The 27,025-nt window shown below is 44.6% G+C and overlaps 2 protein-coding genes across 4 annotated transcripts in view; both read left to right on the forward strand.

Annotated features, from left to right (window-relative positions):
• KCNH6 (potassium voltage-gated channel subfamily H member 6) overlaps positions 1 to 27,025 on the forward strand; it is a 534,004-nt gene that overhangs the window by 206,843 nt on the left and 300,136 nt on the right. The window lies entirely within an intron of this gene.
• The window catches only part of TANC2 (tetratricopeptide repeat, ankyrin repeat and coiled-coil containing 2), a 243,193-nt gene that overhangs the window by 142,867 nt on the left and 73,301 nt on the right, over positions 1 to 27,025 (forward strand). For all 3 annotated transcript variants that reach the window (XM_048516921.1, XM_048516922.1, XM_048516920.1), the window contains exons 7-9: positions 436 to 584; positions 6,573 to 6,762; positions 12,062 to 12,325. In XM_048516921.1, the coding sequence (XP_048372878.1) occupies positions 436 to 584; positions 6,573 to 6,762; positions 12,062 to 12,325 (603 nt within the window). The remainder of the gene's footprint in view (positions 1 to 435; positions 585 to 6,572; positions 6,763 to 12,061; positions 12,326 to 27,025) is intronic.

The following is a 27,025-nucleotide window of genomic DNA, read 5'->3' on the forward strand; positions in this document are numbered from 1 at the left end:
AGTGGGCATCCAAACTGTTCCAGAATTCATCCTTCTCATTATCGAGGGATCCAGCTTGGGCGGCATAGCATGATATGATATGTGCAATAGTTTCTTCAGAAATAATCTTGATGGTCATGAGTTGGTCATTTAGTCAGGTGACTTCAGTGATTTTAACACAAAGATTTTCATGGGTGGCAATGACCACTCCATTTCTGGTTGTACTTGGGCCATGGTAAAACCATTTGTAACTGTCTCCCATCTATTTTGCCTTGACTCCCTTCCCCTTGGTTTCTTGGATGCAGGCAGTGTCCACTTTTCTGGTCTTTAGCATATCAGCAAGCTCGCGACTTTGTCCAGTTAAAGTTCCAACGTTAAGAGTTGACGAGTCTAATGGTTTGAGTGTGTAAAGTGTCATTTCCACAGCTGATGTTCTCTTTTTCTTTCTCTGTACAGGTGAAGCTGAGCAGGAGCTTGGACCCCCTCCATCTGTAGATGAGGCAGCAAATACACTCATGACTCGTCTAGGCTTCCTCCTGGGAGACAAAGTGACTGAGGTGCAGGCAGGGCAGCAGTACAGCATGGAGGGACACGAGGACAATCAGGTTGGTTCCTTCTCTTCTGCCAAATGATGGTGATTTTCACACTGTCCCGTTCTGGACACAATGCTTGGTTAGTAGAATGAAACTATCCCTCATAATTCTAGATCTGCTCACTGAGTTTCTGAAGCAAATGTACGACAGTCAACACAGTCCAGTCCCTTGTAATGGAGGACACCAAACCCTGCTCAGACTAGGCACTGAAGCTGGCAGTTCCCCCCCGCCCTCCAAAATAGAAGAGTGACTTGAGCACCATTAATGTAACTGGAAATTATTTAATATTTCTACCATGTGGACCAAGCAGGCTGAAGAGTTTCTGTTTTTAGGGTATTTCTTACTTGCATTTGTGTGCATATAGAATATAGGATATGCATGTATTTACCCAGGTCTCCAGCCTTAATTGCTAGTGAATCTAATATCTCTTCTATGGCACAACAGAGAACCTTTACATTGGCTTGGTGCCAAGGGCTTCTGTCTGCTGTCCTGGAAGACCAATACAGGAAGACTCCTAATCAGGAGAGAAAATGCCTCTGTGGATCTGAGCATGTAGAACCAGTAGAACATGTGCTTCTCCACTATCAGTTTTATAAAAATAAATTTGTTAGTTTTGTTTTGCCACTGTTGTAAAGATTCCCAGGTCATACAGAACAATGTTATATTTGATGTTGATGTTGATCATCATCATCATCATCATCATCATCATCATCACCAACATCAACATCAACATCATCAACATCATCAACATCATCATCATTTATTCGATTTGATAAACCACTCTACCCCCAAAGGGTTCTGACTTACAGACACCAATCCTGATATTACTTACAGTGTGGCCAAGTTCTATGTAAGGATATTGACAAGCTAGAATGGGTCCAGAGGTGGGCAACCAAAATGGTAAAAGGTCTGGATTCCATGCCCTATGAGGAGATACTTAGGGAACTGGGTATGTTTAGTTTGGTGAAAAGAAGGTTAAGGTGTGACATGATAGCCATGTTTAAATATTTGAAGGGATGTCATGTTGAAGAGGGAGCAAGCTTGTTTTCTGCTGCTCCAGAGACTAGGAACAGGAGTTATGGGTTCAAGGTGAAGGAAAAAAGATTCCACCTAAACATCAGGAAAAACTTCCAGACAGTAAGGACTGTTTGACAGTGGAATGAACTACCTTGGAGTATGGTGGAGTCTCCTTCCTTGGAGATTTTTAAAGAGAAGCTGGATGGCCATCTGTCAGGAGTGCTTTATAGCAAGTGGTTTTGAGATTACTTCTTCCAGTTCTTTTAATATCCTGGGATGTAGTTCATCAGGCCCTGGAGATTTGGATTCATTTCAAGTAGCCAGGTGTTCCTGCACTAACTCTTTATTTATTCTGTGCTGAATTTCTCCTACTGTATCTTCTGTTTCATTTTCTCCTGGATGAGCACTGCTTCCTTTTTGGGAAAAGACTGAGGCAAAGATGGTGTTGAGAAGTTCGGCCTTTTCTTCATCCCTGTTAGTATTTTGCCATCCCCTCCAGGCAGTGACTCTATCCTATCTTTTTTCTTCCTTTTGCTACAGACATAAAAAAACCCCTTTTTTGTTGTTTTTAACCCCTCTAGCAAGCCTCAGTTCATTGGTTTTCTGACTTTATTTATTTATTTTATTTATAATTGATTTTATATACCGCCTCTCCCCCGAAGGGCTCTGGGCGGTGAACAGCACAATAGAACAACAATTACATTAAAACCCCATTAAAACAGCAAATTAACAAAATTACATTGGCATCCAGCATGAAAACTTCATAAACCCACCCTGGAAAGAAACAAGATAAGAGATCGGAGGACCCCCATAAGTATTAAGGGCCCAGAGTGTAAAGGGGAGATGAATGGGGGGAAAGAGGCGCTCATCAGCGGCCGGCCCCCCCAAAAGCCCGGTGGAACAATTCGGTCTTACAGGCCCTGCGGAACTCTCCAAGATCCCGCAGGGCCCAGATAGTTGGTGGTAAGATGTTCCACCAGGCAGGGGCCAGAGCTGTAAAGGCCCTGGCCCGGGTAGAGGCCAGCCGCATCATCGAGGGGCCAGGGACCACCAGCAAGTTTCTCCCTACGCATCCTGGTTATTTGTTTGAATTCCTCTTTGGTGACTTTCCCCCTTTTCCATTTCTTGTACATGTCCTTTTTAAATCTTAGCTCAGGTGAAAGTTCTTTAGACATCCATCTTGATTTCCTTAGACACCTCCCATTTTTCCTTCTCATTGGAACTGTTTTTTAAAATCTTAAAATTTTAAAATCTAGAATGCATGAATGACTACACTTAGCATCCCCTTTCCACTGTATAACAGAATATGATCACTCCCATCTAAGGATCCTACCACTTCAACTCCACTAATCAGGTCATTATTATTGGTTAGGAGCAGATCTAAAATAGCCGTTCCCCTTGTTGCTTCTTCCACCTTCTGGACCATGAAGGCAAGTGAGAAATTTGTTGGACCTGATTGTCATGGAAGAGTTTGACTCCCAACAAATATCTGGATAATTGAAATCTCCCATTACTACTACTTCTTTCCTTTCTGAAAGTTTGGTCATCTATTTTTAGAATTCATCCTCCATCTCTTCAGGTATTTTTTGTGTTCCGCAATGGCCAAGCAGCTGATAAGGCAAATGCTCCCATATGTTTCAATAGCCCTTTTCCCCTACCCTTCATTTCTGAATCGAATCTGAACTTGTTTAAAAACTGGAAGACGTTACCTTGTCTCAAATAGACTCCTTAATTTTAAGTCAAAGGACACTTGGTCTCCATCTCTATACTGCTTACCTCCCCAATCTGTTTTCAGCTGGGCACTTTTGCATATTCACCTCGGTCTCACCAGGGAATAACATTCTCATTGACCTCTCCTGAAGGGGAGGGAGTCCCTCATGATCGATCAAGCCTGTATTGCTTGGCAAAGGCCATAAAGAGATATCAGTCATTCAGTGTCCTGCTCAGTCTGTCTGCCAAGATCTGCCTAAGGGTCCAAAGGCAACAAAAATGTAAGTTGAGCTGGTGCAGCACCCTGGATGTTCAAATCCCTGGAAAGGTCTCTAAGTGATCCTTTAATTAAAAAGAATTCCAATATCATTGATGTTCGGTTTTGTTACGTGGGGTCCACAGTGACACCTCTGTGGCACAGAATTAAAATTTGGTATACAGTAAATTAGAATTTACATGATAAAGGATTGGAAAAAATAAAGACTTCTAAAAATGCTGGTAAGGGGGCAGTGGTGAGATTCAAATAATTTAACAGTCGGTTCCGGTGGTGGGAATTTAAATAATTTGACAACTGATTGTTTACAAGCACCATTTTAACAACCGGTTCTGCCGAAGTGGTGCAAACCAGCTGAATCCCACCACTGTAAGGGAGAGAGACCTGAACAGAACCAGTTAAATCACCCAGAACCAGTTAAATCACTTCAGTCACACACACTCCAGACCTGTAGTGCTACCCACAGCTCTTTGATCTTTCCCAACAACCAGAAGCGAAAAGACAAACTTCTCGTCTTTCCAGGAGCACAAACAAAAAAGCCAGCCCTGCAAGGTAGACCTCCTGCAGAGATAGTTTTCACAAAATATTTAACCTGGTAGTATGTAGCCAAAGGGGTCAGAAGCTGAAGTTAGAAACACCTTAAAATATGATTAAAAGGAATTTTATTAAAATTGCACAAGAATACCAGTGAAAGAGCACTGGCAGTGAGGAATAAAACAAAGCACCCTGTTCCCAGTGGGAACCAGCTACGTAATAACTGAACTGATTCAGAGCAAAATGTCAAAGCAGGATATTTCCAAGTCCAAGTTGTTCTTCCGCTGCAAAGAGACCACTCAGTCCAGAGCAGAGTTCCAGGGTGTCAGGCAGCCATAGTTTCTGGCATGCGGAGCACACTTGGCAAGATCCAAAATGGTGAATCTGTAATCGTGTTGTAAGACTCAATGAAGCACAAATTGCTAGAACTGGGAAACCATCTTTATGGCAAAGAGTTAAGGTGGTCAGGGGCCCAACGATGAATCAAATTGATACCTCATTATCTCAGATAGTTATATATTCGATTGCTGACCAGCTGATCTTAAAGGTCTGGACGAGATAACAAGACAGAATGTCTTTTAACAAGCTTAATGTCCCAAGGAGTGACGCATGGAGCCGTATGTTTAATTTCCAACACTGGGGTTCCTATCAGTTAGCAAAAGGTCAGAGCTCTGGAATTTTTGCTAACACACAGCACAGTTGAATTCTGTCTTATCACTTTTAGCAGGCCTCAACCTAAACCAAGCTTTGAAAGAACAGTCCTTTCTCGTCCCAAAAGAAGAGTTTTTGTTCTGCCACTTTATGCTTCCCTGCTTTATGGCTCCCAGTTGATTCTTAACTTTGAGTGGGACCTTCAGCTGGCTTTGTTCTCCCAGCTGGAATCTTTCTGCACTTTGGTAGCCTTGGGTGGCTCTTCTGCCGGAGCGTGACCCATCCCCTTCCCTGCATTTCCTTGTTGTACCTGCTTCAAGTCTCCATGGGACAAGGGGAAGACCGGATGAGAAGCTATTAATCTGAAAAGGTCTATTGCGCTGAATAGGTGTCAGTACTGAATATAATGTGGGTTTAGATGTTCTCCTGGAGGCGACTTAGGGCATCTTGGATGGATGATTTCCAACCCTTCTTCAGGGAGGCAGGAAACTAAAACTTTCCACTTCCTGTTGAAGCCTTGGCATCCATCTTTTCCCCAGTATTTTTCCTGCCTGTTAGGGAGAGCAGGTTTTTTCTTATGGGCCCTCAGAGCCAGTGGATTTTTACAGTAATTTTGACTTTTTAAACTTTTTTAGCAGATTCTTTACCTTGGGCTCGGTGCATCTATTTTGCATAGGCTCTGCTGCACCAGATTGCGAGGGATTTCCTGATCGTACTGCAGGAATTCCCCTCGCTCTCACAGCCTACCCAAGAAACAATGGAGTCTTGGGCCTTCACCCCTCCGAGACCTTTGGGCTTTTTTGGGCTGAGACCTTTGGGCTTTTTCACACACACGGTTTGTTCTTGAACTAAGGCACTCCGCATCGACATCCTGACCTTTTTGTTGCTGTTTCGTCGCTCGAGATCATTCACACATCACCAGGTTGTTGTGGATGTTCTTGTTGCTTCAGAAACCCCTTGGTTTTGCATTGCCCTGGAATGCAGTACAAACGAGAGTTCCGATTGGCTGTTGTGCCGTCCAAGGGCGTGTTCCATGTGACGCTTGGCCCCCATCATCACGAGCTAACGAGCTAACGAGTCAGCGTGATTTCACTATCTCAGTGTACCACTGCATTGAGAACTCGCTATCTCAAGATATCAGGGTGGTGTTGGAAATAATGCACTGCATGAGCGACCGCGAGGAGGGGCGGGAGGAGAGTGAGACGGAAACGAAACAGTGAAATGTGCGCACGCAACTGGCAAGCTCTACCGCATCCTGATTGGTTGGAGGAAATCGCATCACACAGTGGGCGTGATCCCTCGCAGTTGCTTGTTCCAGTTGCATTTTGTACCTAGGCACCAGATTGTGGGGGGAATCCGTTTTATCCAAGAAAGTTGCACAATTATCGAGCGACAGGAAAAATTTGAGACAAAGGCTGAAATGAGTGACAGATTAGGGGTTGGGCCACATTACGGCTCAAGTGTGTGCGAAAAAAGGGCAGAAACCGTGACGACCTCATATATTAAATCAAGAACAAACCGTGTGTGCGAAAAAGCTCCTTTCACAGGTCCTCGATGGAGAGGACCAGGAAAGCCACCCCAAAAGGGTCTCAGGCTGCCCAGAAGCAGGATGGCCATTCTTTGCAAGATTTTAAGTATATTTTGTAACCAGGCTACCGTGAAAGGAAAAATAAGAGCTTTTTATATCAGTTCAGTTACTGCAGCACTCTAATAGCCAGGGGTCTTTGTCACTCCATCACGTAGAGTCTCAAAAAGGAGCCCTGGGAGGCACCTGCGTGCCATGTCAGTGACGTTTGTCTGTTTTTAATTTGCAGTCCTCGGCAGTGTCCCAGCGGATAAGCCCCTGTTCAACACTGACCAGCAGCACCGCTTCGCCTCCGGCCAGCAGTCCCTGCTCCACTCTCCCTCCCGCCAGTGCCACGGATGCCACAGCCAAGGACTGCAGCTATGGAGCTGTCACCAGCCCCACTTCTACTTTGGAGAGCAGAGACAGTGGCATCATTGGTGAGTGGCCTGCTTGCGGAACACTGTACGTGTGGGGCTTCTGATGAACCGAAAAGGCTCGCTTCTGAGACTGAGCAAACAGTACTGGCACCACCTTTCTGAAGAACATAAGAAAGAGCCTGCTGGCTCAGACCAGAGTCCTTCTAGTCCAGCAGTCTGATACTTGCAAGATGATGAGCCATTTATGAACACTCTTTGGGTTTGGTCAGTCAACCAATTGCAAATCCATCTAACAGTAACATTGTCCAGTCCACATTTTCCCTTCTTATGTCCTGAAAGCTACGTCTTACAATTTCATTTGTTCCCACATGAATCAAAAGGAAGATGTAATGATCAATGGGCTTGACAAGTCTTGTCAGCCTCTCTGTGACATCTCGGGTTTTTGCCCCAGGGAGGGTGGTGGAGTGGGCCACCAAATTGCAGCCCACTTATGACGACCCTGTTGAGATTTCTAGGCAAGAGATGAACAGCAGTGGTTCGCTGCTGCCTTCCTCTGCACAGCAACCCTCGGCTTCCTTGGAGTCTCCTATCCAAGTACTAACCAGGGCTACGGCTTCTGAAATCTGATGAGATTGGATTAGCCTGGAGTTGGACCAGGGGTCTGCAACCTGTGGCTCTCCAGATGCTCATGGACTACAAGCATGCTGGCAGGGGCTGATGGGATTTGTAGTCCACGAACATCTGGAGAACCGCAGGTTGCAGACCGCTGGACCATCCAGGGCATAACTGTAAAGCTGCCCCCAGCACTAATCTCCGAGACTTCTTGTGGGAGGAGCTGCCACTTCCACAGCCTGAAGAGGTGAACAAAAAAAATAGATCTGCACAGTGAGCACAAGAAAAAACAGATCGAGAATATAAATACAATATCAATATCCTGTTCAGCAACTAGACAATCCTTTTAGGAAATCTGAGGATCTACATTGAAAAAGAGCAATATGTTTGACATGTTTTTCGTGTGTATTAATGGTTATTCAAACATTCAGAAAGATTTTTAACAACCATAACATACAACTTCCCCTGAGTAGCTATGAAAACAATTAATTTGCCAATGCTTGAAAAACAGGAATGTCCATCTCTGTTTATTGATCCAATCATAGACCAGCATAAACACTATGCAAAATAGATCAAGAAACATATAGATAAGTGATAAGCATCAATAAAATTCCCTTATGTAAAAATTATTTAAATCATGAGTGACTGATGAATTGTTTATGCAGCTGCACAGAACTTCACTGTCATGGCTGTATGCAGGAGTTGTTCATCTATGAGAAGCAATCTAGTATAATCTAGTATAATAACGGAGCAGCAGTGGCGTAGGAGGTTAAGAGCTCGTGTATCTAATCTGGAGGAACCGGGTTTGATTCTCCGCTCTGCTGCCTGAGCTGTGGAGGCTTATCTGGGGAATTCAGATTAGCCTGTGCACTCCCACATACGCCAGCTGGGTGACCTTGGGCTAGTCACAGCTTTTCGGAGCTCTCTCAGCCCCACCCACCTCACAGGGTGTTTGTTGTGAGGGGGGAAGGGTAAGCCCCTTTGAGTCTCCCACAGGAGAGAAAGGGGGGATATAAATCCAAACTCTTCTTCCTCTTCTTCTTCTAATCATGACATCCTGGAAATTTATTGAACATAAATTGAATAGTCCTTAAGCAGACTTATTGATAAAATGGCAAATGGAATAAAACATGTTCCGATGCTATAAAAATATGATTCTATAAGAATATAATTATAAGGCATATTCAGGCTAAAGTTTTTCTACCCACCTTAAAATATTCATACCATCTGTTTACAGTGGGTGAAATGTGTTGACAAAAGACTAATTGCAATCTCCTAAAAATATAACAATAATAAATTCAAATAAATTACTGCTACAGTTATGTACATCACTAAAATTGTATCTGTATAATTTTTAGATTGCATACCTTTTAAAACAAAGCAATAGAATCAATAGTAGAAAAATTGCTCTACAAGTACTTAACATCCATGTGATATAAGTGCCAGCAATCCACAAAGGCCTCTGTGACGGGCAACTGAAAAAAACAGGTTAATTTGAAGAGGCAGCTTTGACAGAACTGGAGCACAATGAGTTAACCCAGAGCTCCCCCTGATTGGCTGGCTGAGTTGCAGTTAGCTATAAGGACCAGAGGGCGTGTGCTCGGCTGGGGAGATAGGGGCACACAGACAGAGATACAGAGTCAGAGAGTCCGTCAGAGAGAGACTGTCATAACCAAAGTGATGCAGAAAACAGTTTGCGAAAGGCAGAGTGCCAGAAAAAACAAAAAGGCTCTCAAAGCTGAGAGAAAGGGAGATTAATTCACCAGGGGCTAGGTAGCCAGGTGTTGGAGAAGGAAATTAGGGAGGCCAGGGTGACTATAAGGATATCTGAGTCTCAAGTCCAGGGGAATACCTATTCATGGGGACAATTCTAAGACCACATGAAGGGCTTGGTTATAGTCTCTGAGGAGGCTGCACTTAGATCTGGGACCGGAGAGTCTCTGAAAGTGCGTGTTTTATAATTGGCATTAGAGTGAGTTTAGAGAGACCCCAAAGCTTGCTCTGTTCCAGCCCCGTGTGATACCCTGAGGAGGAAAGGGTGGGTGGTTTAGGTACTTGTTTGGGATCTATGTAGGAACGTTTATCCTGAAGGAAGCAACTGAGTATATGAAGATCTATTTTGAGCTGAAACAACATTTTAATTGAAACAGCTAAGCTGAAATTGTTAAGAACTGTCTGTACCATCCAAGTATTTCCTGCCTAAGGAAAAGAAAAGCATAAAAACTCTCTGTACCATCAAATCGAGAAATCCCGTAAATGAATTCTTGTTTGGTTTATTGTTAAGAAGCCTCACCATGATAAATTTTCCCTCAAAGGTGGCAGTGTACAATTTCTTGACAGGATTAGCCTGGAAAGCTTGAGTGTGCGTGTGTGGGGTGTGTGCCTGGGCCATCAGCTGCCTTCAGCCCTCCGGTGTGTGTATTACAGCCCGCATCCAAAATAAATGCAGTCACGATAAATGGGTAGAGTCCCTAAAGGATCAAAGCGCCAAATGATCCAGTGGAGAACTGTTTCCTGGTATTTATAGGTCAGAAAGGTCAAGATCTTGACTAGACAAGAAGAAAAGTTTGAATGTATACCATACTTTTTCTCAACTATAAGGAGCCTCAAAGAGGCTTACAGACTCCTTCCCTTCCTCTCCCCACAACAGACACCTTGTGAGGTAGGTGGAACTGAGAGGGTTCTGAGAGAACGGTGACAAGCCCAAGGCCACTCAGCAGGCTTCATGCGGAAAAGCAGGGAAACAAATCCAGTTTTCCAGATTAGAGTCCACTGCACATTTGAGTGGGGAATCAAACAGGGGGCGCTCACAGGGGGCGCCTTTCATGACCATATTCAGCCTGTGTTGCGTCAGCTGCATTGGCTCCCAGTGGAATTCCGAATCATCTTCAAGGTGTGGGTTTTGACTTTTAAGGCCTTACGCGGCCTGGGACCCTCGTACCTTAGAGACCGCATTACCCCATATGCCCCTACTCAGCCTCTGCGTTCGGCAGAGGCCAATTTGCTGGTGGTTCCTGGCCCCTCAATGATGCGGCTGGCCTCCACATGGGCCAGGACCTTTACGGCCCTGGCCCCGGCCTGGTAGAACACTCTCCCTCCAGTTGTCCGGGCCCTGCGGGACCTTGGTGAATTCCGCAGGGCCTGCAAGACCGAGTTGTTCCGCCGGGCCTTTGGAGTGCCCAGTCGCTGAGGTGCACCCCCCTCCTTTGCTCTGCTCCTCTGCTCCCTAATTTTTACAGTTCCATTCTTATATACATATTTGTTATTCTTTTTAGGAAGGAGCCCGGCCGTTCCCTCCTTTTTGGGGAGGCTTTAATGAATTGGGTCATGGGACGCTGTTACTATTGTTTTGTTTTGACTGCTGTTTAAATGGTTTTTAATGGTTTTTAATGGATTTTAGTAAATGGTCACTATTGTGACCCTTGTTACATGTTGTATACATATTGATATTGTTGTACACCGCCCAGAGCCCCTCTGGGATGGGGCGGTCTATAAATTTAAATAATAAATAAATAAATAAAAATAAACTTGGTTCTCCAGATTAGAGTTCACTGCTGTTAATCACGATACCATGCTGGCTTTCAACTGAATTTATCTGTTCCTGCAAAGAATACCTGTTCCTGTAAAGAACTCCTTGTCCTAAAACAGAGATATTGCAATGTAAATCCAAAATTCAACTGCTGGGAAGCTCAGGAAATATACCCAGCTAAATATAATGAATACAAATATAATCATAATGATAATGGCAAACTGTGACAAAATAACCTGTCCAGAGCGGACATCATACTAAGAGCCAGCCAGCAGAACCATGGTTGTCAGCATCCCCAACAAATGCTCAGTTCAGCAGAAGCAACCCTGGTGGCTTTCACGTGGTCCTGAGCTGAGAAGACTTGTGCCCCACATCTTAGCTGGTATCCCCCATTTCCCCCAGCAAAGAGCGGATTGTGTGTGTGAAGTGTTACCAGGTTATAGCAACCCAGTTGGCTTTACAAGGCAGAGACTAACAGAGGTGGTTTGCCATTCTCTTCCTCTTCTTCCTTGGTGGTATGCCAGTCAGTGCTCACCAGGACTAACCCTGATAAGTCTCAGAGATCTGATGAGATCAGGCCATCCTGGCCATCCATGTGAGAGCAAGGAGATAATTAGAACACAGGGGTCTGCAACCTTCGGCTCTCCAGATGTTTGTGGACTACAATTTCCATCAGCCCCTGCCAGCATGGCCAATTACCCCTGGAACACAGTGTTGTTTCTTTGAAAGAGTGTTTGAAACTTGCTGCTCTATTGTACTACTGTTTTTAACAAATATACATATTTTCCTCTGGGGGCGCTTTTCCCAGGCAAGGGGAAAGAGGGGTTCTTCATTTTTAAGGGAATCTTGGTGCCACCTCATTCAAGGTAACGCCCAACCCAGGACAATAAAAATAATAAAAAACATTAAATTATCATTAAATTAAACAAATCATGAGCACCAGAACCACACGAAACATTCAGTGATCTAAAACAATTCATCTAAGAGCCCTCAGACTAGGAGCAGATCATGAAAAAAATCAAATATCTTAAAGCTGAGGGACCCAGTTGAGGGTCACAGGACTGTTGTTCGTAGGAGTGTAAAGAGCTGGGAAACCAGTTCACAGGTTCCATAAGCCCCCTCCATTTTTCTTGATGTTTCAAACCTCTCCCTAAAAAGAACACCTCTGCAACAACTGCTTCCTTTGCCACTCAGGCTCTTCCTGTTTATTTCTTACAGCAACACTGACAAGCTATTCAGAAAATGTGGATCGTGCAAAATATGGCGGGGAGAGCAGTAAAGAAATGGGATCTGGAGGCAACTTGAAGCCCTGGCAATCTCAGAAGTCCAGCATTGACTCTTGTTTATACCGAGTAGATGAAAACATGGCGGCCTCTACTTACAGTCTGAATAAAATCCCTGAAAGGAGCTTAGAGACAGTTTTATCTCAGTCAGTACAATCCATTCCGCTCTACCTGATGCCACGGCCAAACTCTGTAGCAGGTAAGTTAATCCATATGAAAATTCATGATGAGTTGTTTTTTTTCTCATTAGAATATTGGCATTTGAAGTTTGTAATGTGCGCACACAGAGGCACATATCTTTTTAAAGGTATGCAGGTGCTTCAGAGCATGTTTAAAAAGGCATTTCTGGAGAGGCAGCTGACATTGATTGCTGCACAGATCCTGGATCTTTGGCTGCCCTCGTTTTATGGTCCCTGGATCCCTCTGTCTGAATAACGGCTGCTGATTGTTCCTCGTTACTGAAGTACTCCTATCACTGACATTCAGTGTAACTTGCATGAATTTATCATCAGATGATAGGCAAGCCTTTGCTGGAAATCTGAGTATGTTGTTGTGTGAAACTGGAAAACAGGAAAGCCAAAATGCTGTGTAAAGTACATAAGAATGGCTCTTATGGATAAGACCAGAGGTTCGTCTAGTCAGGTGTATTGTCTGACAGTGGATTTCCAGTATTTAATCACTCGGGTAAACCGGATCAATAAGTATTTTCTTTTATTTGTCCTTAATGTATAACCCCTCAGCGACATTGGATTTTTTCTGAGTTCTATTATTATGGGAGAGAGAAGAATTGCCCTCTATCTCCTGTCTTCATTCTGTGAATTATTTTATAAACCTATACCATGTTCCCCTCCTCAGTCATCTTTTTTTTTCTAAAATGAAAAGTCTCAGGCTGTTCAGCCTTTCCTCCTTGGAGGGGGTGTTCCAACACTTTGATTGTCTTGGTTGCCATCTTTTGTACTTTTTTCCGGATCTGCAATATCCTTTTTGCAGTATGGTGACCAGAACTCTGCATCTTCAGCTGGTCCTATTTCAGACACCTGCTCCGACTGTCCTTGCTGCTAGCAACAGCTCTGATCTCCTCCCTTCATTTAGCTCACAGGGGACTTTTAAACTGAAGATGCCAAAGCTATTTTAGAGATGTTTAAAAATGCTATGAACAGCCCCACCGTTTGGCGGAACCAGGTGATCCCCCACCCCGCCCGGTTGTTTCAGCATTGAGAAGGTGAGGGGAGGGTAGAGAAGATTGCTGCACCACAGGCTCACTTTAAACACTTTTAAATTACCAAATTCATCTCTGGCATTGGCATCTATAGGTCAGGTTTGGTCAGAACCGTGAATACAGTGATGATGTCTAGTTTGGCCCAAAGAGTAGTTCCTCACACTGACTAGCCTACTTGTCAGATAGCTGCTGGAAAATTCTATAAGGTTTATTTCATAATAACCTTATAGAGTCACTAATTACTTGAAAGCCAAATTAAGCTTAATTTCTGTTTCTCTTGCAAAGTTCTATACAATTGCTGACTTAAAACTAAAAAAAGCACAGATTTTTTTTAAGCACAGGTTTGAGGCTGTCCTGCAAATTTACCTTGTTTGCTTATAGACTGACTTTCAATGGTAGTTTGCCATTGCTTTCCCTGGCCATGGATGGATGGATGGCTGAATTGACCATGAGCCAGCTGCCAGGATATCTGACCCACAGGGGGCTCGAACTCCTGACCATGTGAGTGGCAGTGCAAGCACTTAACCACTACGCCACGCGGCTTGCTTACAATGCTAGGGAGGAGCAATTGTTCTTTCACTGAATGATTCAGTTGGCTCAGAACCCTCATGCACAAGCACCCCTTGGTGGATATTGCAGAGCGGAAACTTGCCCGTCAACTTCTATGTTTATTTCACATTTAAAAATTAGCGCTTGGGGCATCTTCAGATGCTGACTTCAGGAGGAGGCATGGGTTTCAAATGAGTTACTTAGACATTTTTCTAGCTGAGGTGGAGGAGGCTTGTCTTCTCATTTCTGTTTGAGAAGGGGAAAGTTTGCCCACCTTTCGGAAAGCTCTTTCGGGACAATGCCTTGTTTGGTTTCAGCAGTTTAGTGACCTTCATTTCCTATAACTGTAGACTATTATTATAGGCGCCATCTTCCTTTTTCCCTTTCTTCAGTGTTTTATGATGTACTTTGGATTATGTTTCTAGGATTTGAATTTGATAATGTTTCAAGAGTTTGGCATTTTTCTTTATTTTTCTTTGTAATAAATCTCATTTGCTGTAAATTGTCTGGTTCTGACCAAGGGTAATCTCAGTTACATGATTATATGAGGGTCTTGTTCCAGAGACTCAAGTTTGAGACAAGGACAGAATTCACTCAGAACAAGGTTGGGTAGTCTTTACAAAGGCCTATAGAAACATCCTTCTGATGGTGGCTGTTGGACTGTTCAAATCTGAATCTTAAATATAGTTGGGATCTTTAATTTGTTCGGTGTGTGTAAAATTATTGCTTCTATTGTATGATTTGAGCTGTTTTTATCAATGTTGAGTGTTTTTAAACCGTTGTCCTATATCTTTTAGCTTGTCAATTATCCTGAGAAGGGATTGAACATGGTGGGTGGGGGTTCCCCTGAAGGCCATGACCCAAGCCTGCCCCCTGGTGTGTGCATTGCCATTGGCAGCCCTTCTCCTCCACACAGGCATCCTAGTTGGTGGATTGATCCTGGTTCTGATTTTTGTGTGTGTATGGAGGGATATTCATGGTTTAAATAAGTGATCATGATTATTTTTGACTGAAATCACCATGAATAGCCTTTATGATTGGTTGCATTGAATTACAACAGAGGCAAAATGATATGGTCTGGCAGTGGTTTTGGTACCTCAGAAGGTGTCCATTACTCCATCATTCTTAACCTCTACACGCTGGATGTTTCTTCAAATCCCCTGGCTTGCAGAAAAACAAAAACAAAATAAAAATAGGGGGGCGTTATTTTTTTTTAAAGTTTAAGTTGCCAAGATCTCACAAGATTTCCTCACAATATGTTGTCAAACATTTTGGAGTTCAAAATGGCTGCCAATGTTCCAGTTTGAAATGAAGGTGAATTTCACAGGAGGAGTTTTCAGGCAGGAAAAGCAACAAGGATAGGTGTGCAGAATTTTTGATCCGCTCTAATGGGCTGTGTATCAGAATTTGATATGTAGCTGTGCCACCTTGGCCGAAACTTTTGATGACATTATGTGGAGAGGAATTTGCCATTGTCTGTCAGGGTTCTGTTACTCTTTCCAGTTGTTTTATAGGCCACAGCTTGGCTTTCAGGTTTATATACCTGGTGTTTAAGATATTGGACATATTTGAGATTCCATCAGTGCACCATCCACTTCTCTTCCCAGTTGCATCCCCTCCCTCCCCCCTGGGGCTGCTGGATCTAGTCTGTGATCTCATGTTGAGGTTTCCATAGCTTTTGGTCCTTGGAGACATTAATATTCATTCCACAGAATGGTTAAATGTTGTGATCCAGAACTTTATGACCTTTTTGAGGGCCACGGGTCTGTCATTACTAGAGATGTGAAGGCTCATAAAAACCCTGTAAAATGCAGGGGTGGAAAAATCCCCTTCCTGATGTCCTTTTTTAAAAAAAAAGTCTGAGAGAAAGTTTGGAAAATTAGGGGAGTACTGAAAAAAATTCCATGAATATTTTGTCTTTTCAAATTAGTGAAATGCTTTTAAATACAAGGTGGGCATGTTGTGGTCATATACAGTTCTCAATTCCAAGTGCATTTGTACAATTAGAAGGATACCTGATCTTGGTGAGGAGAACATGTGTGTCTCTCACAGCTTCTCACAGTTGTATGTACCTACGCCAGTGATGGCGAACCTTTTTGAGACCGAGTGCCAAATTGCAATCCAAACCCCACTTATTTATCGCAAAGTGCCAACCCGGCAATTTAACCTGAATGCTGAGGTTTTAGTTTAGGAAAAAACGGTTGGCTCCCTCTTCCTCCGCCCCACCCGCTTGAGCAGGGGCCAGCCTGCTCTAGCCTCCAGCAAGTGCCGCGCGCACCGCTCCGTGCCTCTCTAGTATCTCTGCCTCCTCTGTGCCCCCCCTCGGGCAGCAGCCACCCGGAGCACAGGCACCAGGCCCGCCAGCCGAGTCCTCCCTGCTCATCATGGTGTGCGCACGTTGTGCTCAGTGGCCCAGGCCAGCCTTGATGTGTATGTCTGTGGGGGTGATTTGTGCCCCCCACATGACGAACTCTGTGTGTGCCCACAGAGAGGGCTCCGAGTGCCACCTCTGGCACCCGTGCCATAGGTTCGCCATCACTGACCTATGCAGACAAGGGCAGTGTTCCTGGGAGCTGTGTAACCCCAGCAGGCTTCCTTGCTGCTCAGCACCCTGAAATGGGCCAGGCAGTTTTTCCAGTGCCTTAGAGGAGTGTTTCCATTCACATGGCCATGGTGTCGTGTTCAGGATGCTTTGCTCACACACACTGCTTTACTCTCTGTAACCGGCCCCTGCGGATCGTTTCCATACTCCCAGCCTGCCGTCTCCCTTTGTGCCCTCACTATATTTTAGGTGCCCCCCCCCCCCTTGATTGGTTCCTCGCCCTCATTCAGGACTTCCCCAGTGCAGCACTCTACCCTCCTGGGGCTTTGGGCACCTCGAAATCTTTGGGCAGCACCCCTCAGCACTGAGTGTGAGACCTTTGAATCCAGGGGTTTTTTCGGAACCCTCAATGCTGTCAAAGTGAACTCTTCTAAGGGGGAAGTGTTGCTTTAAATTACCCTTGATGATACCGACTTGGGACATTCAGAAAGTTGCTGCAACTGACGTGCAAGGCATTCTGCTGGTTTCTTGCATCTGCCACAGTTCAGATTTCTCTACTTCAGCAGTGCACGCACACTACTGAATCTCAGTTGCTTGGGTAAATTTCAGTTATTGCAGCCTGAGGAGGTGGACAACCCATCTGGGAGTGCTCAGCCTTTGCCTCTCTGCACTCCAGTCTCATCTCTATCCTGACACACCAGTTCGGACTTGTTCCCAGCTTAGGGCAGCCTGTCCGGCATCAGCCGTAAATGGTGCCTGGGTTCCCGGAGCCAGTGAGCAGTTCGCAGTCTTCCAGAGGCACGGCCAGGCTACTCCGTTTGCTGTGGGTTTAGTGGGGTTTCGGGTCCAAGCAATGTTGTAGGGAAAGGTGGAATTGTGTGAGGGTCAGCTGTATTTTGTATTTTTATTTGAACTTGCAATGGCCTTAAGCTCAGAGAAAGGGAGTTTATAAATATTTCAGCATATAAATGATTCCCTTTGATTTATCTCAATGAACTCAGGGAATTGCAGAAGGAAAGTGTAAGTCCAATTACTTTGAAGGAGGTAGTACTGAAAGTATGAAGTCCTGAAATACGAATAATGCCTGGACCCAAAAGAACTTGACACCTGGCTCCCTCTAGCAAATGTCTCCTTCTTGGGCAAAGTGATTGAGCAAGTACTGGTAGGAATACCTACCGTGTTTCCCCGAAAATTAGACAGGGTCTTATACTAATTTTTGCATCAGAAGATGCATTAGGGCAGTGGTTCTCAACCTGGGGGTCGGGACACCATAAATGACCTGGAAGTAGGGGTGGGTAGCGTGGTGGCCAAGTTTGCAGATGATACCAAATTATGTAGGGTGGTGAGAACCACAAAGGATTGCGAAGAGCTCCAAGCGGACCTTTGATAGAATTAGGTGGAATTATGGACTCCAGGGAAATGGCAAATGCAGTTCAATGTAGCAAAATGTAAAGTGATGCACATAGGGGCAAAAAATCCAAACTTCACATACACGCTACAGGGGTCAGTGCTATCAGTCATAGACCAGGAAAGGGATTTAGGCGTCTTAGTTGATAGTTCCATGGGAATGTCAACTCAATGCATGGCAGCTGTAAAAAACGCAAACTCTATGCTGGGGATCATTAGAAAAGGACTTGATAATAAAACTGCAAAGATTGTCATGCCCTTATATAAAGCCGTGGTGCTAATCACACTTGGGAGTACTGTGTCCAGTTCTGGTCGCCGCATCTCAAAAAGGATATTGAGAAGATAGAAAAAGTGCAGAAGAAAGGGCAACAAGGATGATTCTTGAGGGACTGGAGCACCTTCCTATGAGGAGAGGCTGGGCTGCGAAGCCGTTTGGGACCTCTTTAGTTTGGAGAGGAAGCGGCAGAGGGGGGCAATGATTGAAGTCTACAAAATTATGCATGGGGGAGAAAACATTGACAGAGAGACATCTTTCTGTCTTTCTCACAATGGTCAAACCAGGGGACATCCATTGACAATCCTGGGGTTAAAAATTAGGACTAATAAAAGGAAACACTTCTTCACGCAACGTGTGATTGGTGTTTGGAATATGCTGCCACAGGAGGTGGTGATGGCCACTAACCTGGATAGCTTTAAAAGGGGCTTGGACAGATTTATGGGGAGAAGTCGATTTATGCGCTACTAATCTTGATCCTCTTTTGATCTGAGATTGCAAATGCCTTAACAGACCAGGTGATCGGGAGCAACAGCCGCAGAAGGCCATTGCGTTCACATCCTGCATGTGAGCTCCCAAAGGCACCTGGTGGGCCACTGTGAGTAGCAGAGAGCTGGACTAGATGGACTTTGGTCTGATCCAGCTGGCTTGTTCTTATGTTCTTATGTTCTTAGAAACTGATAGATGGCCAAGCCAGATATTAAACAATGAATTATGTGAAGAGGGAAAAACATGGGCCCAAGGATTGGCTGAATTATCACATTTACCTACCCCATTGGATATGAAGAAGAAGAGTTTGGATGTATATCCCCCCTTTCTTTCCTGCAAGGAGACTCAAAGGGGCTGACAATCTCCTTTCCCTTCCTCCCTCATAACAAACACCTTGTGAGGTGGGTGGGGCTGAGAGAGCTTCAAAGAACTGTGACAAGCCCAAGGTCACTCAACTGGTGTCTATTGGGAGAGCACAGGCTAATCTGAATTCTCCAGGTAAGCCTCCACAGCTCACGCAGCAGAGCAGGGAATCAAACCCGGTTCCTCCAGATTATAGTACTCTTGCTCTTAGCCATTAAGCCACTGCTGCTCCTACCACCTATTGAGAGATATGATGAAAGAACACCTAATGAAAGAAGAGTACTGGGAGAAAATAGGAAATGACAGAATGATGGGTGTATTTGCCTGGATGATCGTGGGCAACTGGACCAGCTTAACATCAAATGACTATGTAGAACAACTTCTAGATCTCTGAATAAGGCATCTATCTTCATTAACGCTTGTGTCATGGAATGTAAGAAGTATGGATTTGAACACTTGTAACTTTCTAAAGAAATTTAATGTTATATTAGCACAAGAGACCTGGTGCCTAGAATCTTCATCCTTGTCTGGTTACGAAATCTATGATTTCCCTGCAGAGCCACCTTCCAGGGGAAGGGCAAAGGGAGGGGGGGTTGGGTATTCTGGTCTCAACTTCATTAGAAGTGAAGATAGAAGAATTAGATTCTTACTCCCATTACGCTATGGCTGTGTTATTGATTTAAGCAAAGAAGTTATCCGGTGGTCAATGTTTATTTACTCCCTGCTAAGTTAAAAGCTCAGATAGATCAACTGTGGGAAGGCCTGGGAAAATATATACACTGGCTAATGAAGAATTATCCAACCCTCTATTTTATTCTGGGGGCTGATTTCAATGCAAGAATAGGGAGTAGGCAGGAGATTTTTGATCCGTTAAGGTTTGTGAATAACAATACGGATCTTTCAGTCAGGATATACTCAAAAGATACCAAGTATAATTATGCTGGAGGAAAACTGATTGGATTAGTCAATTCAAACAATCTCAGAATACTGGTTGTGGTGGGTTTTCTGGGCTGCGTGGCCGTGGTCTGGTGGATCTTGTTCCTAACGTTTCACCTGCATCTGTGGCTGGCATCACAGTGTGTAACAGACTTCCCTCTGTGATACACCTCTGAAGTTGCCAGCCACAGATGAAGGTGAAATGTTAGGAACAAAATCCACCAGACCACAGCCACACAGCCCGGAAAACCCATCACAACCAGTTGAATCCGTCTGTGAAAGCCTTCAAAAATACATCGATCTCAGAATACTTAATGGTTCCTATCCTGCGGACCAACCAGCTGAATTTACTGTTCAGGGGACAAATTTAATAGATTACATTTTGGTCTCTGAGGAGATGGTGCACATGGTTGAGAATTTCCAGGTTTCCACATATTACAATAGCGATCATTTACCTCTTGAAATGAGATTTAAAATTCCATTGTTGGTATTATCCAAGACAGATTTGTACAAGAACTTCCGTATGAGAACATGCACTGTAAGGCCAGATGGAATGAGTCTACTATAAGAATATGAAACAATACATGAGTTTGGGCTTAGGGAAAGAACAACTCTCTAGAATACTAGCTAAAGAGACTGAAGATACCTGTATAGCTGCATATGAACTCCTGGCTAGTGAAATGAAACGGATTATGTTAAACAATCAGCCCAGCATACATAGACATCAGAAAGAACAGAAAATGCATTTTAAATCATGGTTTGACAGTGAGTGTCAGATAGCCAAGAAGGTATTAAGAGATCTATTCCAAAGATTTAGATGTACTCCTTCAGAGGAATTAAATATACAACTGAAAACTCAGAAAAGGAACTATAAGGCTATGATGTGGCAGAAAAATAAAATATCCATGATGAAAGACTGGGCCCAATTAAATTTGGCTATTAGGACCGGGAATCAGGTTAACGAAAGAAGTAATTACCCCAGCCATATGGGAGGATTATTTTAGATATCTGTATGCAACAACGGAAGACTTGCCTCGAGCAGATAAAAATATCTGCAATTCTCCACACTGGCCTCCAGTATCCTCCTCAAAAAAGACAAATTGATTACTTCATTGAAAAATGGGAAGGCTCCTGGAATAGACTTGATCCACCCAGATCACCTAATTAACTATATAGACTGACTGACTCCTTTCAGCACTCTTTACTGCTATAGACAGATCTGGCATAATTCCTAAAGACTGGGTTACAGCAATTATTGTCCCTATTTTAAAAATGGGAATAGAAAAGAACCAGCAAACTATAGACCTATAAGTCTATTAAGCATGGTGAGCGAGCAATATGCAAGACACTTGCATGGAAACTGAGTGACTGGTTGATTCAACAAGATCTTATTCGAAGAAGAGCAGGCCAGCTTTAGGGAAGGCCATAGTGTGATTTTAAACCATCTAATGGCCAAGTATAAGTCGAATAAATACAAATCCCTGTATCTGGCCTTTATTGATCTTAAATTGGCCTTCGATTTGGTACCCAGGAACAATCTCTGAAACAAACTTGCCGTAACTAATATAGATAAGAGACTTCTATTCTTAATAAGGGTGCTATAAGAAAATAAGCATAAGCATAAGCATAAGCATAAGCATAAGCATAAGCATTTTATTGTCATTGTGCACGCACAACGAAATTTACAGCAGCATTCCTCGATGCACACAATTTCAGACTCATACATCATCCTCACTTCCCCTTCCTCCACCCATCCCTACACAGCCCCAAATACATCAATATGAAGCAGCGGAGTTTAGCATAGCCACAGCTCTAGAGTAGAAGCTGTCTCTAAGCCTCTTTGTCCTAGTTCTGAGAGCCCTGTATCGTCTGCCAGATGGTAACAGTTTGAAAAGAGAGTGTGCTGGATGAGACGGGTCCCTCAGAATATTTTGGGCTTTATTTAGGCTTCGGGAATTATAGATTTCTTCCAAGGAGGGAAGAGGGCAGCCGATAATCCTTTGTGCAGTAGTGATCACCCTTTGGAGCGCCTTCCTATTCGCCACTGTGCAACTGGAGAACCATACACAGATGCAGTAGGTTAAGACACTCTCTATAGCACAGCGGTAAAAGGACACCAGAAGTTTTCCATCTAGTTGTTGCTTCCTTAAAAGTCTCAGAAAGTACAGTCTTTGCTGGGCTTTCTTAACCACCGCGGCAGTCTGTACGCCCCAGGTCAAGTCCTCTTTAATCATAACGCCCAGAAATTTAAAACTAGCCACCCGCTCCACTTGATCTCCATTTATAGTCAAGGGCTGAATTTCTGAGCTATTCCTTCTATAGTCCACTATGAGCTCCTTTGTCTTGTTAGTGTTAAGAACCAGGTTATTTTCCCTGCACCATGAGAGCAGTCGGTCCACTTCATTCCGATAGGCAGACTCATCCCCTCCAGAGATGAGCCCCACCACCGTTGTGTCATCAGCAAATTTGATAATGGTGTTACTATGATAGACAGGAGTACAGTCATATGTATAAAGGGTGAACAGTAAAGGACTCAACACACAGCCCTGTGGCGTTCCCATATTTAGAGTAAGAACTGAGGAAACCCGATTTCCCAGTCTAACCCTCTGGGAACGTCCAGACAAGAAGTCCCTAATCCACAAACAGATTGAATGTGAGAGTCCAAGATCCACGAGTTTCGTCACCAGTCTTTGTGGCGAGATTGTATTAAATGCGGAACTAAAGTCCGCAAAAAGCATTCGCACATAATTCCCCTGATGTTCCAGATGCGTCAAAGCAGTGTGGAGGCTAATGGCAATGGCGTCCTCCGTAGATCTATTAGTCCGATATGCGAACTGATGTTTATCAAATGTATCTGGAAGGCAAGAACTAATATGCCTATGGACCAGTTTTTCAAAACACTTCATGATGATGGGGGTGAGTGCCACTGGTCTATAATCCTGAAGATTGTCAGCAGGAAATCTCTTTGGTAGTGGAACAATGGTGGAAGCTTTCAAACAAGATGGGATGGTGGACTGGGATAGAGATCGATTAAAGATCCCAGTAAAAACACCAGCCAGTTGGTTAGCGCATTCCTTTAACACCCGACCGGGAATACCATCCGGTCCAGCAGCCTTCCTTGGATTCACAGCCCTCAAAACTTGCCTCACCTCATGTTCCTCCACAGTGAGGTGTGAGCTGCAATCACCTAGTGGCTGTGTGTCATCTCCTTCTGATAAACCTGTTTCAAAGCGGGCAAAAAAGTGATTTAGCTGCTCTGCCAGAGAAGAAGAATCCCCATCTACAGAGATGTCATTGGTTGGTTTATGATTGGTGATTTGTTGAATCCCCTGCCACACCTGCCTCATGTTGTTATTATTAAAATAATCCTCAATTTTTCTCTTATAACTCATCTTGGCTTGTCTAATACCTCTCTTGAGACTGGCTCTCGCCGCACTGTATTTTGCCTCATCACCAGATCTGAAAGCAATATTCCTGTCATGCAAAAGTCGCTGAACCTCCGTTGTCATCCAGGGTTTATGGTTGGAGTAAATCCGGATGCGCTTATCCACAGTAAGAGTGTCTGTGCAGTAGGTGATATAACTCAGAACAGCAGTGGTATACTCTTCCAGATCTGGGTGGTAGAAAACATCCCAATTTGTTGTCTCAAAACAATCTTGAAGTAGTTCGGAGGCATCATCAGGCCAGGATTTCACAGTCTTTATTACAGGCAACACCCGCCTCCCAAGTGGAATATATGCTGGTGCTAGAAACAGTGACAAATGGTCTGACTGACCCAAGTGTGGTAATTGTATCACCTTGTAGGCATCCTTAATGTTGGTATACACTTTATCCAATGTATTGGATCCTCTCGTAGGGCACCTAACATGCTGGTAGAGTTTAGGGAGCACTGTTTTTAAATTAGTATGATTAAAGTCTCCTCCTATAATGAGCACAGCATCAGGATGCTTTTTCTGCTGGTTGTCAACAATGTTGTACAGAGAGCTCAAAGCCATGGTAGCATTAGCATCAGGTGGAATGTATACTGCAATGATGATAACCACACTGAACTCCCGTGGCAGATATATGGGTCTACATCTAACAGTCATACTTTCCAAATCCTTTGAGCAGTGACCCCCCGTGATGCTTGCATTAGTGCACCAGCTTTTGTTCACATAGAGATTTAACCCCCCCCCCTTTCAGCTTGCCAGAATCTTTACTGCTTCTGTCCTGCCGGAAAGAAGTGAAGCCAGATAGTTCAACTGCCGCATCAGGAATGTGTGATTGAAGCCAGGTTTCTGTAATTAATAAAACACAGCTGTTCTTGCCAAACCTGCTCTTCACAGTCTGTAGCCTTAGTTCATCCATTTTGTTGTTAAGAGATCGTGCATTAGTAAGAAAAATGCTTGGAAGTGCAGACTTGAATTGATACCTTCCCAGCTTAGTAAAAACACCAGCCCGGCACCCTCTCTTTCTCCTTCTGTCCCGCCTTCGTCTCAGCCTCCTACCAGGAATTGTAATCCAGGGTTCCCCCAGGGTCCTAGCTGCCTCTGCCGGTATATTGTGAAGGCGTATGAAATCGTCTGTAATAGCCATTTCACATTTCAGCCCAATTTGCATTAAGACTTGCCGACTATAAAAACTCCTTGCTCCACGTAGCATGTTTAAAGAAGCAGGAAAACACAACACAAAAACATAAAACACAAAACATCCACACCACATCGAGGAAAAAGCAGCCAGCCGCAGCAGTTTTTTGCGCAGCCTTCCTTGCCTGGGGATGGGGAACCGGGAAGCTAAGCCTAATCACTTGAGTTGAGAGTGTCAGTGGCGTTGGTAAGAGCCGTAGTTGGGGGGGGGGGGGGGGGGTTGAGACGTTACCGAGCTTGCCGCTCTTCAAGTTTCAAACTCCCGCGCCTCCTGGCTGGCTGCGATGACTCACGGCTTTGTGCAAAATACCTACATTAAGATCAGATGTAATCCTCAGGGGCACCTAACTGAAGCTATAAGTACCAAAAAAGGAGTCAAACAGGAATGCGTATTAGCTCCCTTTTTATTTAATTTCTATATTAATGATTTTTTTATTGCATATGTGGAGATTAGAATTCCACCCCCACCCCCAAATTAGCAGATCATTGTATTTCTGTATTACTATATGCTGATGACACTGTTTTACTAGCACACACTCCCATAGGTCTAAGGCATAGGTGTCAAACTCATGGCCCTCCAAATGTTATGGACTACAGTTCCCATCATCCCCTGCCAGCATGATGCTGGCAGGGGATGATGGTAGACTACTGGAACTCATCCCACCTGCTAACAAGGGGATCAGAGAGGGAGTTGAAAGGCTACCTCCTCACCATATCATTCTTAGCTGATTCCAACTTCGATGCCTTCTTGACGGTTTCGCGTTCTAGCTATGGCCTCAGTCCCCAGATCGCCTGGCTGCAGCAACTCTCTGGCAGGCAGACTACTACCATTCCAAGCAGCTCATTTCAGGGTCTCCTTCCAAGGCACCGCCCTCTTCGGCCAAGAACTAGAAGCGCATCCCGATAGAGACTAGGGATCATAAAGAAGGCCATGCCAAAATTCCCTAGGGCAGACCCCAACTCATCCAAGCCCAACAACACCTCGGGCCTCAATAACTGCATCTACCAAGGTTCCCGAAGAGGGCAGACGCTATAACTCCACTTGTGGGATTTATAAGCAAACGAACAACAACAACAATCCCAGCAATACCTTCAACCATTCGCTTTTCGCCCCACAACAAACAACAGGGAAACTCAGCGATTCAAAAGGACCGCAACAACAGATCCTGACTACGCTCCACCAGTGGGCGGTCAGTCTCCACCCTATTCCAACAACGGTGGGACGTACATCACGGGATCGCTGGACGAAGAAATCATCCAAACGTGGATTATGTCATATGAATTAGCAGAAAGATCCCTCCTCCTCGGTTCAGGAACCTTCCCGGTCAACTCCAACATCAGCAAGGCCAGGGGAGAACACAACTGGCCATTCAACATCTATGCTGAACATCAACGCTAATAGAACCAGTTCGTCGGCAAGAGAGAGATCCCATGATTTTCTCACTTTACCAGACTAGAAAAAGAACGGCTACCAGCTTACATACTAAACTCTGGAGGTTCACAACCAGCACATCAAACTGCAATCATTTCCGTGATGGAGACCCTAAGGTCGATAACAGAGAATCACCAGGGACTATCTAACTTCCTGACCTGACAGGAGGTTTACCTGCACGTTGCTCATCAACCCAGCACATCAAGGTTCCTCAGGATTACTCGCAGTGGGGCTAGGACCAGTTCCAGTACCGGGCTCCCTCCCATCTCGCCTCCCACAGCCCCCCCCCGTAGGTTCTCCACAGGTGCTCCTGGCACCCATCACTTTCTCCTCAGGCAACAGTCCATTCACATCGCTAATTCCATATCTGGACCTACATTCTAATCAGGCTCAAGTCCAGTCAACGGGCTTAATCTTTAGATGTCTCCCAGAACCCAAGAAACTTCTCCAACTCCACGCTTCCTCGTGAATCTTGCCAAAGCCACACAAACCAAGGCCTCAATCGCTCTGGGAACACCTGGGGGCCATCATAGACACCCACCCAGAATGCCCTCTGTTCGCTCCCCATCCAAGATGCGACAAGATCATGAGACTCCAACAATCTTCAACCTGTAACCAAGAAGCGTGCCTTCTACGGCTGGCAAGTCTCCACCGCCTGATGGTTATTCGGTCCTCGACCATGATCCAATGGGGAAGACTGCATGCGCCTCTCTCCAGACATTCCTCCTCCTCCCAGCCTTTTCAACACCAGATCATGGCAAAGAAAGATCGTACCCTGATCCCAAGCACGCCAGTTGAAGAACTAACTCCGATGGTGGACCAGCACCGACCGAACTTGGAAGGAGAGGAGAAGGTGTACCTCCACCTCAGCAGACGGAAATCTTCATGGATGCCAGCCTACAGGGCTGGGGGAGCCACCACAGGGACTCTCCTCTATGTCCAGGGTCAATGGACCACAGATCAGGCCCTCCTTCCATATAAACATACTAGAGACCAAGGCTATCTTCTGGCCTTGCAACACTTTTCTAAACTCATATTCATAGCACCCACGTGTTGATCCGGA

The sequence above is a fragment of the Sphaerodactylus townsendi genome, linkage group LG15 (genome assembly GCF_021028975.2).
Source record: "Sphaerodactylus townsendi isolate TG3544 linkage group LG15, MPM_Stown_v2.3, whole genome shotgun sequence".
Classification (NCBI taxonomy): Eukaryota; Metazoa; Chordata; class Lepidosauria; order Squamata; family Sphaerodactylidae; genus Sphaerodactylus; species Sphaerodactylus townsendi.